The sequence below is a fragment of the Protopterus annectens genome, chromosome 8.part0 (genome assembly GCF_019279795.1).
Source record: "Protopterus annectens isolate FY-2018-M chromosome 8.part0, PAN1.0, whole genome shotgun sequence".
NCBI classification, from domain to species: domain Eukaryota; kingdom Metazoa; phylum Chordata; order Ceratodontiformes; family Protopteridae; genus Protopterus; species Protopterus annectens.
The window spans coordinates 544,250,030-544,269,088 of record NC_056741.1 but is presented as its reverse complement, the minus strand read 5'-3'; the positions used below and the strand labels follow the sequence as shown (position 1 = coordinate 544,269,088).

The window sequence follows — 19,059 nt, the reverse complement described above, 5'->3', positions numbered from 1 at the left end:
AATCTGCATAAAACCTAAGATCAATTTTCATATCAATAGATTTAACATGAATACAAGTAATGCTAAAAATAAATTTGCAGGCTGAGCATGTATGGCAAGAAAATGTCCCATGTCTTTCAGTCAATACATGGGCTTTAAGTAGTATTCTTTTAACACAAGTGCCATTTTAAGGAATAATTATTCTTACAACAAAATCTTGGGGTAGATCCTACTACAATCATCGGCTATAAGTATTGGCCAGTATCTTCTAACAACTTTGCATACATTGCTAATATTGCTTGAGAAAGTAAGAGACAACCAGGAGTAATGTTCATTATAAGGATGTTAAACTGTCTCATTATGATCAGCAAAATAAGGGCGAGTAGTACGGCTCATTAAAGAGCAGACAGTCTGCAGTTTCAAGTATCTCAGCCTCAGAACAGCCCCTGTTGATAAAATCTTTGGCAGTTTGATCTAACTCTGCATATGCAGCACTGTCATCATCATGTAACCACATAGTTCTAAAAAAAACTCCTCTCAAAACATTTCTAGAAAAATGTTGGAAATGACTTATGTGAAAGAGTGTTAAGTTTACACAAGAAAAGAAAATAGTACATATCTTCAAAAAGATAGAGTAGTGGAAGGTCTTCCTCAGCAGAGGACTTATCTGGCCAGCCTTGAAGGATTGTTAGTGACTGTCAGATTCACAAAGCCTGCAGGAGGACAGTTCTGCAGCAAGGAAGCTCTGAAACTTCTTGTGCGTCAATTATCTTTTATATGGTGCCCTACTTAAGCTTCTAGCAGTTAGAGCTTTGAAAAGCTGGCTGGGTTTGCCATATGCTTGGCAAATACAAAAATAGCTTACACTGTTGCAACAGTGATACCTTAAAGTTTGCAGTAATTAATTACTGGATAACATCACGGTGATCTCTCTTCCTGCTAACCTAAACAGCACATTTAATTTTCCTAAATTTATATACTTTTGACTCTCTGAGGCAGAACTATTGCTATTTCTGTTACCCTAACCCTTGCCATACATAAGCTTATAGTTATTAATAGTCCCTCCCTATTGCTTTTGTCTTTTCCTCTTAATCTGTTAGACTGTTAATCTTGGATTGCCTCTGATGCGTTAGAAAATATATTTAAACTTTTCATATTCTTGATATACTTGCAATTTGGTACACAGGCACTCCATTCTGTATGTAACCTTACTCTAAGTACACTTCATTTTCCCCTGGGTACTGGTAGAAAAATAGAAGTTATGTTCTTACCATAACGTTCCATGTTAGTTGTCTTCTTCTCGCCTTCTTCTTGCTGGATGGGTTCGGAGCCGACCTCGGCTCCGACTCGGCCACTCTAAAAGCTCGAGAGTTGGTTCCACCGGCTCGAGGCTCCCCTTATATCCCACAATGCTAGGCGAGAGTTACCTCAGATCTCGTTTGTAAGCTAACCCAGCTTATATCAATAACAGTATAACTGTAAATAGAATCCACCTCTAACAGCAGGAAGAAAGGGTGACCTACATCCTGAAACAAGAAATATGCAAAATAGCATATGACTAAGAAAGAGGTGGTAGAAAGAGAGGTCACGATCACAACTCCTCTAGGTCTGTCCAGGCCAGGGAAGGAGGGTGGGCCAAGAAGAAGGCGAAGAAGACAACTAACATGGAGCGTTATGGTAAGAACATAACTTCTATATGTTAAGTTGTCTATCTCGCCTTCATTCTTGCTGGATGGGACCCGCGTCCCTAGCACCTTGTCCCGGGTGGCCTAACGGAACAGACTCCTGAGAACAGTGGAACCAAAATTAGCTCTATGCCTAGAAGCTAAATCCAACTTATAATGGGAAATAAAAGTGTGAGGAGTAGCCCAAGTAGCCGCTGCACAAATGGTGTCAATAGGCAGTCTGTCTTGGAAGGCTAGAGAAGTAGCCAAAGCTCTGGTGGAATGGGCTTTAGGTTTATTAGGCAGTTTTGGTGTCTAATCTCATAAACAAGGGTAATCAGAGATGTTAGCCATCTGGATAATGATACCTTTGAAACTGGAAGTCCCTTTCTGCTTTCCGCATAGGAGACAAACAGCTGATCAGATTTTCTGAATTGTTTCGTCCTGTCCAAGTAGTACCTTAATTGACGATGAACATCCAGGCAGTGTAATTTTTGTTCAGACCTATTTGAATACTCTGGGAAAAAGACAGGGAGGTCAATGCATTGGTTTAGATTTGATGTTGAAACCACCTTGGGCAAAAAGGACGGGTTAGTTCGTAAGGAAACTCTGTCCTTATGGAACAAGAGATAAGGAGAACGACAACTGAGTGCTTGAAGTTCTGAAATTCTTCTAGCTGATGTGATAGCCACCAGAAAGAGAGTTTTCCATGATAATAATTTCAAGGAACAAGAAGCTGCAGGTTCGAAAGGGGAAAGAATCAAAGAAGCAAGAACTAAATTTAGGTCCCAAGGAGAAGGAGGATTTCTTATAGGAGGTCTGAGAAGAAAAACTCCTTTCAAAAAGGCTTTGCAAAGTTTGTGGGACATTAGGGCAGATTCAGAAATGCCCACATGAAAATTAGAAATAGCTGCCAATTGAACCTTAAGAGTAGATGGAGATGAACCTGCATGGAAGAGTTCAGCTAGAAAATCAAGGACTAGTTGGATGGAAGCGGTGAAAGGATCTATGTCCTTTCCTCGTGCCCAGTATGAGAAGCGTTTCCACTTACTCAAATAAATCTTTCAGTGGAAGATTTATGGGAAGCTATCAATATATCTCTAACCGAGTGAGATAATTGAGGAAGCCTGGCTACGGTTGGAAGTGGAGGAACCAAGCAGTGAGGTTCAGAGAGGGGAGCGATGAAACTGACCCGATTGGTGGATCAAAAGATCTGGAACTAGGTCCAGACTCCACGGTCGCTCCAAGAGAAAACGATGTAGAAAGGGGAACCACACTTGTCGAGGCCAGTAAGGAGCAATGAGGATCAATGAGGCCTTCTGAGCGACAGCTTTCTGTATTACTTGAGAGATCAGAGGGAAAGGAGGAAATGCATACAGAAGTCCCCGGGGCCATACTTGGACTAGAGCGTCCCTGCTGGGTTGGCCTGGTAAAGGGAATAGAGTGAAGTATTCTCTGCACTTGCTGTTTTGGGGAGTAGCAAAAAGATCGCAGCAAGGCTGACCCCACTTGAGAAATATCTCTCTCACTACAGAGTCTTTCAGAGACCACTCGTGAGGCATGAGTATAGCTCTGCTCAACTTGTCCGCAATGTGATTGGACTTCCGGGATGTGCGTTTCTATCAGAAACGCTGAGAAGAAATCGCCCATTGCCACAGTCTGAGTGCTTCTCGACACAGGGGTATGATCTGGTTCCGCCTTGTTTGTTGATGTACCACACTACAGACATATTGTCTGTCTGGATTGCAATCGTTCCCAAGGGAAGAGAGTCTTGAAGGGCTTGCAACGCTAAAAGCACTGCTCTCATCTCCAGAACATTTATGTGCAAGTGGCATTCGTTTGGTTGCCATGTGCCCTGGACTGTCCTGCCCTGATAATGCCCCCCCCACCCGATCAGGGAGGCATCCATTGTCAGAGTAGCAACCGGAGGAGGTGGAACAAATGGTCTTCCCGACAGGAGCTGGGGGGAAGACATCCACCACATGAGATGCTTTTGCACGCCTGCGTGATCATAATGGTGTGAGACATTGGAAGTTCCTGGTATGACCATTGAGAAAAAGCATCCACTGAAGGATCCGCATGTGGTATCTGGCCAATGGGAGGAGAGGTATGGCGCTGCCATGATTCCCAACACCTTTAGAACTAACCTGGCTTTGGCTCTGTTGTTGTTGAGAAGAAGTGACACCAATTTGTGAATGTCTGATATCCTTTGGTTCGTTAGCGTTGCAGACATGTTTATAGTATCTAAATTTGCGCCTATATAGGTAATAGTACGACAAGGCGACAAAACAGACTTTTCGCAATTTATTGAAATACCCAGTTTTTGACAAACGCGAAAAGTATAATCTCTGGCCATCAGAAGGAGATGCTTGGTGGGAGCTGTGAGAAGCCAGTCGTCCAAATATGGAAACACCTGGAATCCTTGTCGTCTCAGGTGAGAAGCTACCACTGCCATGCATTTGGTAAACACCTGGGGGGCAGTGGTGAGACCAAAGGGCAGGGCCCTGAACTGAAAATGACTGGTTCCCAGCCTGAAGCGGAGGAATCTTCTGGAGCGTCTGTTCATTTTTATGTGATAGTACGCATCCCGAAGGTCTATAGAGCACATCCAGTTTCCTTTGCCCAGAAGGGGAAGAATGGATTGCAGTGTGACCATCCGAAATCTTGTTTTCTTGACTGATTTGTTCAAGACACTGAGATCCAAAATCGGTCTCCAGTCCCCTGTTTTCTTTGGAACTAAAAAAACCTTGAGTAGATTCGGATCCTTGTTGGTCTGCTGGCACTAACTGAATTGCTCTTTTGTTAGCAGTTTTGAAATTTCCAAAGCTGCTATATCCCTTTGAGCACGTGGTAAATCTGGAAGGGTTTTTTTTCACTGATTTGCAAATCGAAGAAAGGGATAGAATAGCCTTCGAAATGAGGGCCTGTACCCATTTGTCTTGAGTCAGGGATAGCCAGGCTTCTGGGTACAGTGACAATCTCCCCCCGACTGCCTCCGAAGATGGGCAGTCGGGCAACACCTCAGGGATGCTGAAAAGGCTTGTCAGGAAAGGCTTCCCGATTGCCTTGGTTCTGCGGACCCCCCCTGCCCCTAGGGCGACGTCTAGCATTGTTATTCCCAGCTCTGCCTTTGGTAGGAAACGACTCTGTCGTCAGGCGAAGTCCCTTGAGATTGTTTACGGAACCACATCTTCCCACCCTTCTGGGCTTTGGGGTAAGGCCTAGAAGGAGTCGACAAACGGACTCCGACGGCAGAAAGGGTCTTGCCATCAGTCTCGCACCTAGTCAGGGTTTCTTTCACTTGAGGATCAAAGAGAGATGATCCATCAAAGGGGAGTTCGTGAAAGACGTCTTGAAAGGTTCCAAAGTTGCATAGCCGCATCCAGGCGTGCCTACGTAAGGCTACCCCTGTCCCTGCGGCTCTGCTCGCTCCATCGGCCGCCTAAGAGAGGGCATGGAGGAGTTGGATATGGAATTAGGGTAGCCAGCTGCGTGTTCATTTTCTCTTGGAAACCCGCAGCTGTAGGGTCCTTGACATTTCACTCGCTTCCTTGATCAAGTCTCTTTGAAGACGAGTGAAATGGCACAGGTAATTCAGCGACGCATGGTAAATGTCGCTGAGGAGAACATCCGCTTCCGCACCTATCCATGGACCTAGATTCCTTGTTAGGTGGATGGACAGGCACTGAAGGATCAGCCAGTTCCTTCTTTGTGGCGGCAGCTACCACCATAGCATCCACAGAAACTCCTTTTGATAAAAATTGCTTGTCTGATGGAGCTGTGATGAATTTGGAGGGTCTCCTGGGAGTGGGGTCCACTGAATCAGGAGCCGTCCATGCCTTCTTAGCAACCACCTGCATGAGGGGGGGGAGGGGGGGGGGACACCCAGGAGGTGGAAGGACGAGAGCCAAACGCCTCAAGATACACAGATTCGTCCTCCGAAGGGTTGAGGGCTGGCCAACATCCCCACTGTTCCAGGATCTCCAGAATGTCTGCAAATGAGACATCTCCAGAAGGGGAGCGGGGAACCCTCAGAATCATCCAGATCTGTGTCGGCGTGATAGACTCAGGTGAGTCAATGTGCTTCCTCTTGCACTTCCTCTTCCGAGGAGGCTCTTCTGCCAAACCAGGAGAGGCCTCGGAAGAGGATGAAATCCCCAAAGGGGCTCCTGAGGAGCTGGCTCTCTGCGGTCCGGGATGAGGGAGTGAGTCGACTTACCCTGAGGCAGCATAGAAGGAGGGGCTGACGGAGCCGACTGTGGAGTAGAGCCAGGCTCTAACACACTCCGCATGACCTCGAATGCACCCCTGTCAGGCAGAGCCAGAGGTTCCCGCTCCGAGGAGCTAAGGACCCCCCTCGGCACCGACAGTGATGGCTCCGAGGTCGATGTCGGAGCCGAACTCACCAGCGCCGAAGCACCGAGAGGGAGAGGGGGGTCGGACAAGGGTCCGATGCCACTCACCCCTCGAGCCGACGAGGAGGTCCGGCCGAGATTCCTCCAAGGAAGAAACGGAGCCGCAGCGGGCGAAGACAATTGTCTCGGCTCCGAAGTGACCACAGTCTCGGTTCCGACACGACCCGGCTCCGAACTCAAGAGAGTCGAAGGAGGAAAGAGTTGATGGACGGGGCGGCACCGACTGATGAGTCGGGCTCTGAAGCATCTGGGCTAGTGCCTCGGACTTAAGTAGTCGACTCACCACCCTCTGAAGGTCATGATCGGAAAGCCTCGATGACCTAGAGGAATGAGACCTTTGGCTCCGTTCAGACAGCAGGGGAGATCCTGGAGCCGAATGAACGGAGCCAAGAGAAGGTGACCTAGACCTCTTTCTGGTTGTCGGCTCAAGATCTTGTCGGAGCCGACACGGGTACCTCGATAACCTCGGCTCCGCCGGGCGAGGAAGCCACAGAAACTGTGGACTGAGTCTTATCGGCTCCAGCCGGAGCCGATAAAGGCAAAGGTTGAACAACCTGAGGTCTCGGCTCAGGAGCCGGAGCCGAAGACCTCGATGCCTTAGAGGGCTTCCTGTTGAAACTGACAGGGAATCCTCTGGCTTCAACAAGCCTCTCAGAATCAATTTATTTTTCTCTCCTGCAGGACCCTGGGGCTGAAGCCATGGCACACAGCACAGGAGTCCTGCAGGTGCAAAGGCCCCAGACAATAGACACAAGAAGTGTGAGCGTCTGTCAGAGACATTTTCTGACAGCACGCATCACACTTCTTGAATCAGAGACCTTTGCTTCTTTGACATTTCCCTAACTGACAGGTGTACACCAACACACACCCCAACACACAACTATACCCCGTCAGTAAAAAATAGTAATACTAAAACCAATAACAATTTTAGTAAAAATACTAATAATTAAGTACAAAAATTAAAGTAAGCTACACAAACACTCCTAGGGAAGGGAAGGCCAAGGCCCAAGGGAAGAACCAACGGTTCTTTTAGTAAGAAAAAAGGAAAAATTAGGGTCGGGGATAAGGATCTATGTTCTACACTAATTTAGGAAGAATTAAAGTTAAAAGGGGAAAAAAAGAGTAACTTTTTGAAGAAAAAGCTAACACTCACCAGGAACCGGTAGAAGCAACCAACCTCGAAGCTGTAGCGGCAAACGAGATCTGGGGTAACTCTCGCCTAGCATTGTGGGATATAAGGGGAGCCTCGAGCCGGTGGAACCAACTCTCGAGCTTTTAGAGTGGCCGAGTCGGAGCCGAGGTCGGCTCCGAACCCATCCAGCAAGAATGAAGGCGAGATAGACAACTTAACATTGGTTCTTTACAGATTAGTCCATTAACCCTGTCAACAAATATGAAAATAAAGCAGATTACTTGTTTTGTCTGTATGATAATGAATACTCCATATTGCAGCCTCATATCCCTCACAATCAACTAACCGTTTCCTGATTTCTATACTCACATGATTTTCTTGATCTAAGCAGCTCCTTTTCTTCACTGATGCTGAAGAATCAATTAGATGCTCTTTCTTGGCTTTCTTGTACTGATTTCTTTTGGTCTTCACAGAATCATAAAAAGAAAGCATCAGGTATGATTTAAAAATAAATAATGTTGTTATGTATGTATGTGTACATACAGTAATTTTCTGTCTACCAACTACAACTTCTAGTACAGACAATGGACTATTCATTTATGTCTGGTTAATACCTTTAATACATATTCACCCCACCAACAATGAAGCTGCAAATTCCAATGATAAGACATAACCAAGGAAGAGGAACAGAAATGCTAGATTACAATAACAACTCCTGCTGGGTGGTACTTTAACCCCACCCTTTTGGGAATTCAGATTCCTGTAGATGTCTCTGCAGCTACTAGGTCCAGAAACTTGTAAAAGAAAGTACAGTTCTGTAAGTTGTACTTACCATAACAGCTGATGTTCGAATTCCTCACTGCTGCAGTAGCCTTTTGGCTATATGGGTTCTATCCTTCCTAGGATACAACTGGCCAGCTCCAGAAAGTTCTGGCTCCCTCCAACACCTTCATTGTGACTGCTGATTGAACAGCCCAGAGGAGGAAAATCAGCAGAGTGAGAAGATTTCAGGACTTTCTTGACCATACAGAGAGAAGAGCTTACTCATCCTGAATCTCTAAAAGACATGAACAGTAAATAAACTATTTTACACTGCAACATCTATATACAGAAGTAGGGGTGGTGAGTAGGTTGGTGTGTCTATTGCAGTGAGGAATTCAATATCTACTGTTATATTAAGTGCAACTTACACAGCTGTACTATGTTCAGCATTCTCACTGCTGCAGTAGCCTTTTTTCTCTATATGGGTTGATTAGCAAAGCATATCCAACCTGGGAGGAAGATAAGTATCCAGGAGCCTCTGAAGAATGTTCAACAAAAAGCCCATCCTGGACCTGGAAAAGGAATCCAGTTTGTAATGCTTCATAAAAGTATGCACAGAGAACCAAGTTGTTACTTCAAGAATGTTTCTAGAGTATACCCCTTTCCAATATACCACCATAGATGCCAAGGATCTAGAAGAATCTGCATTATAGTGCCTGGAACTGATTTACCATGGTGGATATAACAAAAGGCAATAAATAAGGACAACCACCCTGAAATAGTCTGTTTTAACATGGGTTAACATGTCTTAGTCCCACTGATCTGTTTTTCTAAAAAACTTTGTTCTGGCAATATATTACCTGAGCTGCCTACAGATGTGCAGATTATGTAAAATCCTTTCTCCTTGGTTCTGAGCGTCTGGATAGGACACAGAGATTGAATGCCTGATTCAAAGTAAACTCTGAAACAATTTTGGGCATTCATAAGGGATTTGCAATGAGATCATATCCCTATGGAAGACCAAAAAGGATTCATCTACCACGAGAGCTTGCAACTTAAGATACTCTTCTTGCAGATGTTAGAACAATATGAAGAGTTTTTAAGCAACGAACCTTAAATTAGCCTGATGAGCTGGTTCAAAGGGATACATAGTTAACTTTTCCAGCACAAAGTTAAGACCGGAAGAAAGAACAATTTGATTTCTAGGAGGCCTAATATGTAAAATCCCCTTAAGAAACTGTTTTACCAAAAACAGAAAAGGGGATCCATGGGAAGACATGCTGAAATGGCAACAAGGTGTACCATGAAAGAGTAGCAAAACAGACCAGGGGAAAGTAACTCCCTGAAATATTTAAGAACCAGTGGCACATAAACATTGACAGAGGTTCTGGTTATTGGCTAGGCAACAAACGGAAAATCTTTTCCATTTGCCAATATAAGATTTCTTAGTAGCAGGTTTTCTTGCCTCCATTAGTACCTGCTGCACATTCTCATGAAAAGGTATAAAAACTGAATCATCCAGGCAATTAGTTGAAGTTGTTTGAGACTGGGGTGTATCAAACTCATTCTGTCTTGTGTGAGTAGGTCCAGCCTTTAAGGAAGCTTGTGGCAATGGCTCTTAGCCAATTCAATAAGAAGGGAAAACAAATGTTGCCTGGCCCAAAATGAAGTCACCACAGTAATTTTTTTTAGAGTCCTTCTGAATCACCCTGGCTATCAGTGGAAAGGGTGGAAATGCAAAACGGAACATTCCCCGATCATAAGAATGAAAATACATCTGTTTTTCAGGCTTGCAGGCAAAGAGCCCTGGAACAAAACTTCTTTAGTTGTGTTTTTAAAGGAGGCAAACAGATTTATTTCAGGTGTTCCCCATAACTGGTTCAACTCCTGAATGAATTTTTCTCATAAGTCACATGGCAAGGGGTATCATGAGAATTATGGAGGTCATGAACCTAGAATCATGAAATATTCTCTTGGAGAAGTCTGAGACTGACTGAAAAGCTCAGGAAAGTCTCCAGATAAAAATCTACCTTTTTTGTAAGAAAAGCCTTTCGCCGAAAAACGTCTATAAGGCAGCCCTGAAAGACAACCCTGTGTGATAGAGTCAAGGGTTTTCATACATTTATCTGGAATCCCAGATTGGAAAGAAGAAATGAAACCTATGTTAAGGACTTTTGATATCTGGGAAAAGACTCTGCAAAGATACACAGGTTGTCTAAAATCAGGAATGACATTCAGTTTGCAAAGTACAGTTGTGGAAGTTGCACTTACCTGTTGCAGTAAATGTTTGAATTCCTCACTGTTGCAGTTTGCAGTAGCCCTTAGACTATATGGGTTGTATCCAGCCTAGGAAACAACAGACGGCAGTTTCAAAAAGCTCTGGCTCCCTGCATTCCTTCACTTTGACTCTTTTCCACTGCAGGAGGGAAATTAGCAGAGTGAAGCAACTTTCTTGACCATGCAATGAGAGAAGAGCCTAGCAATCCTGAAATAACCAACTAATAGTAAAAATAAAACAAAAAGTAGAAACAAACACAACCCTTCTTTATTTCCATTTACAATTATATATTAGAGTAGGGGAGATAGAGGGTGGGTGTGGCTATTTCAGCAGTGAAGAATTCAAACATTTACTGTTATGGGTACGTGCAATTGACCCAACTGTACTCTGTTCATCATTCCCATTGCTGCAGTAGCCCCTAGGCTATATGCAGTAATTATCAAAGCCTATCCATCCTGGGAGGAGGTTGGAAATGGATCCAGGAGCACCAGGGAATGCTCCATGCATAATCTGATCCCGACCTTGAAAAGAAATCCAGTTTGTAATGCTTTGCAAAAGCATGCACAAAGGACCATGTAGTTACGTCTAGAATGCTTCTGAGTCCACCCCTTTTCAGTATGCCATTGAAGAAGGCAAGGCTTTAGTGGAATGTACCTTGATATTGCATGGAATGAATTTACTATGATGGGAATAACAAAAAAGATTAGCTGAGGACAACTACCTGGAAATAAGAAGTTATGTACCTACCATAACGTTCCATGTTAGTTGTCTTCTCTCGCCTTCTTTCTTGCTTGATGGGTTCGGAGCCGATCCCTCGGCTCCGACTCGGCACTTGCTTTAGCTCGAGAACTCCTTTTACCAGCTCGAGGCAGCCCCATATCCCATGATGCAAGGCAGGAAGTACCCAGATCTCGTTTGTTGACAAAAGGGCAATAACACCAAGCATAAACAATACTTCCCAAAGGAAAAAGAAACTTACAAATGGAAAAAGGACCAGGTCTGAATGGTCTTTAGCATTATAGTTTCTTATACAAGGTCTGTCCAGGCCAGGGGGAAGGAGGGAGGGTCGCAAGAAAGAAGGCGAGAGAAGACAACTAACATGGAACGTTATGGTAGGTACATAACTTCTTAATGTTAAGTTGTCAATCTCGCCTTCATTCTTGCTTGATGGGACCGCGTCCCTAGCACCTCTATCCTGGGTGGCTCAATGGAACAAACTCTTGAGGACTGTAGAGCCAAAACTGGCTCTGTCCCTGGAGGCCAAGTCCAATTTGTAATGGGAAACAAAAGTGTGAGGAGTGGCCCAAGTGGCGCTGCACAAATAGTGTCTAAAGGCAGTCTAGCTTGAAAAGCTGTAGAAGTAGCTAAACTCCTAGTTGAATGTGCTTTAGGTTTTGAGCACAGCTGTTTTCCCCTGATCGTATAAATTTCAGTGATGACCGAAGAAAGCCATCTGGACAAAGTCACTTTAGAAACAGGAAGGCCTTTTTATTATCCATAGGAAACAAAAAGTTGATCAGATTTTCTAAATTTTTTTGTTCTGTCCAAATAATATCTAAGCTGACGGTGGACGTCAAGATAATGTAGCTTTTGTTCAGCTCTATCTGAATAGTTAGGAAAAAATACAGGGAGATCAATAGATTGATTCAGATTGTTTTTCGAAGCGACCTTAGGTAAAAAGGATGGATTAGTTCTCAAAGATACTCTGTCTTTGTGAAAAATCAAATAGGGGGGTCGAACCGAAAGAGCATGAAGTTCAGACACCCTCCTGGCAGATGTAATAGCCACTAGGAATAAAGTTTTCCAAGAAAGATATTTCAGGGAACAAGAAACAGCTGGCTCGAAGGGGGGAAGAATCAAGGATGTCAGCACTAAATTTAAATCCCACTGAGGAGGAGGATTCCTGATTGGAGGCTTTAGTAGGAAAATTCCTTTCAAAAAGGCCCTGCAGAGCCTATGGGACATGATATTATGATCTGCTATCCCGACATGAAAATTAGAAATAGCAGCCAAATGAACTCTGACTGTGGAAGAAGAGGAGCCTGCATGGAAAATCTCTGCTAAGAAGTCCAGAACTGCCTGAACAGGGGCAGTAAAAGGATCAATATTTTGGGCCTTAGCCCAATAAGAGAAACGTTTCCATTTGCTTGTGTAAATCCTCCTGGTAGAGGATTTTAGTGAAGCTACTATGATATCTCTAACTGGGTTAGAGATCAAAGGAAGCCTGGCTAAGGAAGGAAGTGGAGCAACCATGCTGTGAGGTTGAGAGAAGGGATTGACCGGTGCAGCTGACCGGATTGGTGAATCAGTAGATCTGGCACTGGGTCCAGATGCCACGGCTGCACCAAAAGGTGATGATGGAGGAACGGGAACCAAACTTGTCGAGGCCAGTAAGGGCAATGAGAATCAATTTGGCTCTCAAAACGGTAGCTTTCTGGATCACCTGAGGGATCAGAGCAAAAGGAGGGAAGGCATAAAGAAGTCCCTGGGGCCAATCCTGGGTCAGAGCGTCTCTGGGGGGATGGCCTGGTAGAGGGAAGAGGCTGAAGAAGTCTGGACATTTGCTGTTTTGGGGAGTAGCAAAAGATCGCAACATGGACGACCCCATTCCAGAAAAATCTCTTCCGCTATGGATTGCTTGAGAGACCACTCGTGAGGCATGAGAATAGCTCTGCTCAATCTGTCCGCTATAATGTTGGTTTTCCCAGGATATGCGTTGCTACCAGAAACCGATGAGAGGAGATCGCCCATTGCCATAGTCTGAGCGCTTCGACACAAGGGGTAGGACTTGGTTCCGCCCTGTTTGTTGATATACCAAACTACAGACATGTTGTCTGTGTGGACTGCAATTGTCCCTACGGGAAGAAAGTCGTTGAGGGCTTGCAACGTTAAAAGCACTGCTCTCATCTCCAGGACATTTATGTGCAGATGGTACTCGAGCGGTTGCCACCTCCCATGCACCATCCTGCCCTGATAATGACCCCACCCGATCAGGGAGGCATCCGTGGTGACAGTGGCTATCGGGGACGGAGGTACAAAGCACCTGCCTTGGTGAACCTGAGGCGATGTGATCCACCAAGCAAGATGCTCTTTGCATGTCTGTGTCACCAGAATCTGGTGACGCATTGGAAGTTGCTGGTATGACCACTGTGTGAACAGCATCCACTGAAGAAGGCGCATGTAGAATCGAGCCAGGGGAAGAAGAGTAATGGCCGCAGCCATGAGACCTAATACCTTTAGAACCATTCTGGCCTGTATTTTCTTGCTGGCCAGAATGATCCTGACATGAGTCTGAATGTCTGAAACTCTTTGTTCTGTAAGGGTAGCTGACATCCGAACAGTGTTTAAGTTTGCGCCTATGAAGGTAATAGACTGGCAGGGCGATAAGGATGACTTTTCGTAGTTGACTGAGATGCCCAAATGAGAACAAAGGTCTAGTGTGTAATCCCTGGCTTGTATAAGCTGATGCCTGGTGGTGGCTGACAGGAGCCAGTCGTCGAGATACGGAAACACCTGGAATCCTTGGCGTCTCAGGTGAGCCGTGACCACTGCCATGCATTTGGTGAACACTCTGGGGCTGTAGTGAGACCAAAGGGCAGGGCTCTGAACTGGAAATGACTGGACCCCAGCCGAAAGCGGAGAAATCTCCTGGAGCGTCTGTGAATTTTGATGTGATAGTACGCATCCTGAAGATCTATTGAGCACATCCAGTTGTCCTTCTGTAAGAAGGGCAGAATTGACTGAAGAGTGACCATTCGAATCTTGTCTTCCTGACAGACTTGTTGAGTCTGCTGAGATCCAATATTGGTCTCCAGTCTCCCGTCTTTTGGGGACCAAAAGAACCTTGAGTAGATTCCGGGCTCTGAATGGTCTATTGTAACTGGCTGAATGGCTCTTTTTTGCAGTAGTTTTGCGATTTCTAACTCTGCAATGTCCCTTAGACCGGGTGGTACATCTGGAAGGGAACTTGAGGGAAAGGGACTTTCCTCGAAAGGAATTATGTAACCCTTGGATATGATCGACTGTACCCATCTGTCTTGAGTGAGGGAATGCCAGGCTTCTGGGTACAGTGATAGTCTTCCCCCGACTGCCTCCAAGGAGGGACAGCCGGGCAACACCTCAGGGATGCTGAAAGGACTGCTCAGGAAGAGACTCCCTGTTGCCCTGGTTCTTAGGACCCCCTCTGCCTCTAGAGCGGCGTCTGTTGTTGTTACCCCCTCTGCCTCTAGGGGTAAACTGACCACGTGAATCCGGCGTGACTCCTTGGGATTTACGGAACCACATCTTCCCACCCTTCTGTCCTTTGGGATAAGGCCTAGAAGGGGTGGAAAAACGGACTCCAACAGCAGAAAGAGTCTTGCCGTCCTGCTCACACCTGGTCAGGGTTTCCTTCACTTGAGGGCCAAACAAAGCTGACCCATCAAAGGGAGAATTTGTGAAGGACGCCTTAAAGGGATCCGCAAAATCACATAGCCGCATCCAGGCTTGGCGTCTAAGAGCCACACCTGTGCCTGCGGCTCTACTCGCTCCATCAGCAGCATAAGATATTAGCCGCATGGAGGAGTTAGCAATGGAATTGAGGGTTCCTAGCTGCGAAGCAATCTTTTCTTGGGCCCCTGCAGCTGTAGGATCCTGAACTACTTCTCCCAGCTCCTTCAGGATATCTCTGGAGTCTGGTGAAGTGACAAAGATAATTCAGCGACGCATAGCAAAGGTCGCTGAGGAAAACATCCGCTTGCTACCTATCCATGGTTCTAGAATCCTTATTAGGAGGATGGACGGGCACGGAGGGATCAGCAAGTTCCTTTTGGTGGCCGCAGCCACCACCATGGCATCAGCGGGACACCCTTGGTAAGGAATTGTTTGTCACTAGGGGCAGTTATAAATTTAGAAGGCCTCCTAGGGACTGGCTCTACAGAGTCAGGAGCTGTCCACGCCTTCGTGCTATAACCTGCATAAGGGGTCGAAGGCGGAGACACCCAGGAGGTGGAGGGCCGAGATCCAAACGCCTCTAGGTATACTGACTCATCCTCAGAGGGATTGTTGGTGGGCCAGTTTCCCCTCTGTTTCAGAAGTTCTAGGATGTCTGAGAAGGAGACATCCTCAGGGGGGAATATAGGGGATCCCTCTGACTCATCAAAGTCAGTATCCAAGTGACAGACTCAGGGGAGTCTACATGCTTCCTCTTACAAGTCCTCTTCCTAGGAGGATCTCCCGAAACATCAGGAGAATCCTCGGAAGAGGGGGAAATTCCCAATGGGGAAACCTGAGGCGGAGGATCTCTGGGTCCTGTAGCAAGAGAAGTGGCAGAGATGTCAACAGGTACAATAGAGGGAGGAGCTACGGGAAGAGACTGCTGACTGATACCAGTGGCCAGTACACTCTTCATCACCTCGAATGCTGCCCTCCCAGGCAGGTCCGAGAGACCCCGCTCCGAAGAGCTAGGAACTCCAGGAGCCACCGAAAGAGAAGTGTCCGAGGCAGATGTCGGAGCCGAGCTCACCAAGGCCGAGGCTCCAAGGGGAAGAGCGGGTTCGGACAAGGGTCCGATGCCACTCACCCCTCGGAGGAGACCATGGAAGCCCGACCACCGAATCCCTCTAAGGAAGAGGAGATAAGAGTAGGGGCTGAAGGAACAGAAGGGGGTATCCGTCCTCCAGCCGTAGCAGTAACCATGCCCGAAGACTCCAACTCCAAGCTCTGGGGTAGAGTTGAAGGAGGAACTGTAACGGGGTGTGGACCAACAGTCGCCTGCTGAGACGGACTGTGCAGCATTTGGGCCAGTACCTGTGACTTGAGCAATCTACTGACCACTCTCTCTAGGTCATGGTCTGACAACCTGGATGACCTTGAAGATCGGCTCCGATGGCTCCCCTCCGATAGAAGAGGCGAGGCCGGCGCCGCAAGTATCGGCTCCAAGGAAGGAGACCTCGACCTCTTCCTGGAATGGGTCATCGGAGCCGATATTACTGATCCTGTCGGCACCGATTTCGGAGCCGCAGAACGCTGATGTATCGGCTCCAGCGGAGCCGATACACCCACCAAAGTAACGGTCTCGGAGCCGAGCCGAGCCGACACCGATGCCTGTGCCACATGGGTGTCGGAGCCGATCGAGCCGACACCGATGCCGTGCCACATGGGTGTCGGAGCCGGTCGGAACCGACACCACAGTGGTCAAAGCAGATTCGGCACCGATAGCCATCGGCCGAAAGCTTAGTGGATCCAGAATCGCTCCAGCCGAGCCGATCTCGACTCTACGAGTCGGAGCCGAGGCCACAGGCTTAGAAACAGAAGCCTGGGTCTTGGCAGATTTAGTTGATTTTGTGGGCCGACTTAGCCGGAGAGCCCTCCGGCTTAAGAAGACCCTGAGAATCAACTTATTCTCTCCTGCAGGACTCTCTGGCTGAAGGAGTGACAAATAGCACAGGAGTCCTGCAGGTGAAGAGGGCCTAAACAGTACAGGCAAGAAGTGTGACCGTCTGTCAGAGACATCTTCTGACAGCACGAGTCACACTTCTTAAAACCTGAAACCCTCTCTTTAGACATGGTGCTTAACAAAACACACACACACCAGTCCAATTAAATTAAACTAATACCAAAAAGGTATTTAGTAAAAACTACCAACACACACACCCTAACAGGGGGATGGGATAGGAAATTAACTGACTAAAAAAATTAAAAGAGACAGGGATTTCTGTCAGAAAAAGTTAAATTTAAAGTTAAACTATCAAAACAAGTAGTTTTTAACTAAAAAGGGGCTTAAAAGTCACAAATGTGAATTACTTACCAGGAGCTGGTAAAGAGAAGACCTCCCAAGCGAAGCGGCAAACGAGATCTGGGTACTTCCTGCCTTGCATCATGGGATATGGGGCTGCCTCGAGCTGGTAAAAGGAGTTCTCGAGCTAAAGCAAGTGCCGACTCGGAGCCGAGGGATCGGCTCCGAACCCATCAAGCAAGAATGAAGGCGAGATTGACAACTTAACATCTGTCCATTCAGACACAGGGTGCCCATTTTACCTCTTGATAAGAAATACATAGCTGATCGGCTTTTCTGTCAAGAAAATACCTGAGCTCCCTATGCACATCAAAAGTTTGCAGAAATCTGTTCTCCGTGAGTTTTAGGTTCTGGGTAGAAAACTAGGAAACAGATGGCTTGATTCAAAGTAAACTCTGAAGCCACTGTGGGCATAAATGAGGGGTTTGTTCTTAAAGATAACCTATCCCTATAGAAAATCATGTAGGGTTCACCCACCATGAGAGTTTGCAACTCAGATACTCTTCTTGCAGATGTCGGAGCAATGAGAAGCACAGTTTTCCAAGTCAAGAACCTTAAATGAGCTTCATGGGCAGCTTCAAAAGGTGACATAGTCAATTTCTCCAGCACACATGGTTGAGATCACAAGGAGGAATAACCTGTTTACAAGAAGGTCGCAGGTGTAAAGCTTCTTTCAGAAACTGATTTTACAACAAACAAGAGGAAAGTGTAGGATTCATGGACAGGCATGCTGAAATGGCTGTAAGATGAACCTTTATAAAGGATTAAGTGAGACCAGAGGAAAGTAACTCATACAAATATTTGAGCAACAGTGGTACAAAATCTGTGATGGACTCCTTTTATTGGCTAGACACCAACTAAAAAATCTCTTCCATTTACCAACATAGAATTTTCTAGTAGCAGGCTTTCCTGCCTCCTTTTTGTGCCTGCTGCATGCCTCACAAAATATGTCAAATGTATTAAAAGTTAATCATCTAGGCAGTCAGTTGAAGTTGATTTGTATTGGGGTTTATCAAATTTCCCCTCCAGTCTGTGAAAAAGCTTGTAGTAATTACCCTTGGCCAGTTCCATAAAAAGGGAGAACTGATGTTGTTTGGTCCAAAAGGGGGTCTCCACAATGATCTTTGGGGAGTGCTTCTTAATCTTCAGAATTACTCTGGATATTAGTAGAAAGTGTGGAAAGGCATACAGGAACATTCCAACCACAGGTAAGAAAAAGATTATGTTTTCCAGGCTTGTATGGAAGGAGTCTTGGAGCAGAATTTGTTCAGTTGTCTGTTGTAAAACTAACATACAAATTTACTTTGTGTTCTCCACAACTGGATCAATTCCTGAAAGCCCTCCTCATTTAATTTCCCTTCATGAGGGTATGTCCTGGTTCTGCTCAGCTTGTTTGCCACTATATTTTGCCCTGGCGGAATGTAAATGTAAGATGCGTGGAGGGTTAAGAAGTGTTGAGGAGTCACCTCTCAAGCCATCTTAGCCAGTCTGCACAGACAGTATGATCTGGTGCCTCCTTGCTTGTTTATGTAACACATCACTATGGTGTTGTCTGTAAACACATGAAAAGTCCAGGGGACCATACATAATTAAGAAATTTTAAGGCAGGGAACACAGCCTACATCTCTTTGACACTGAAGTGCTTTGGTCAATCTAAGAAGTTCCACAGGCCTTGTGCCTTTACCCCACAGAAACTGTCCCCTAAGCAAAATCTGAGGTGTCTGTAGTTACAGACTGGCTTGAAGGTAGATGAGAAAAGGGAACACCTGAAGTTCTTTTTTTAACAAAGCCTAAAACTGGAATCCAAAATTCCAGAGAATGTAAATGTTGAGTCCACGTTTTTAGAAACTACTTAATCTTTCATATGTGCAATCTGGCAAGTAGAATAATTGAGAATTATAGAAGCTGTGAACCCCAGGATCCTGAGATACTCTCTGTCTGATGTCTGAGTCTGATTTGGGAAGCTTAGTAAAGTTTCCAAATGAAAATCCACCTTCTCCTGTGTCACAAAAGCCTTTTCCTAAGATGCATATAAGACATCCCAGAAAGACAAG

General features: G+C 45.8%; 1 protein-coding gene across 2 annotated transcripts in view; it reads right to left on the bottom strand.

Moving 5' to 3' along the window:
* Nucleotides 1-19,059, bottom strand: part of HORMAD1 (HORMA domain containing 1) — a 4,208,304-nt gene that overhangs the window by 70,362 nt on the left and 4,118,883 nt on the right. For both annotated transcript variants that reach the window (XM_044080054.1, XM_044080055.1), the window contains one exon: nt 7,560-7,655. In XM_044080054.1, the coding sequence (XP_043935989.1) occupies nt 7,560-7,655 (96 nt within the window). The remainder of the gene's footprint in view (nt 1-7,559; nt 7,656-19,059) is intronic.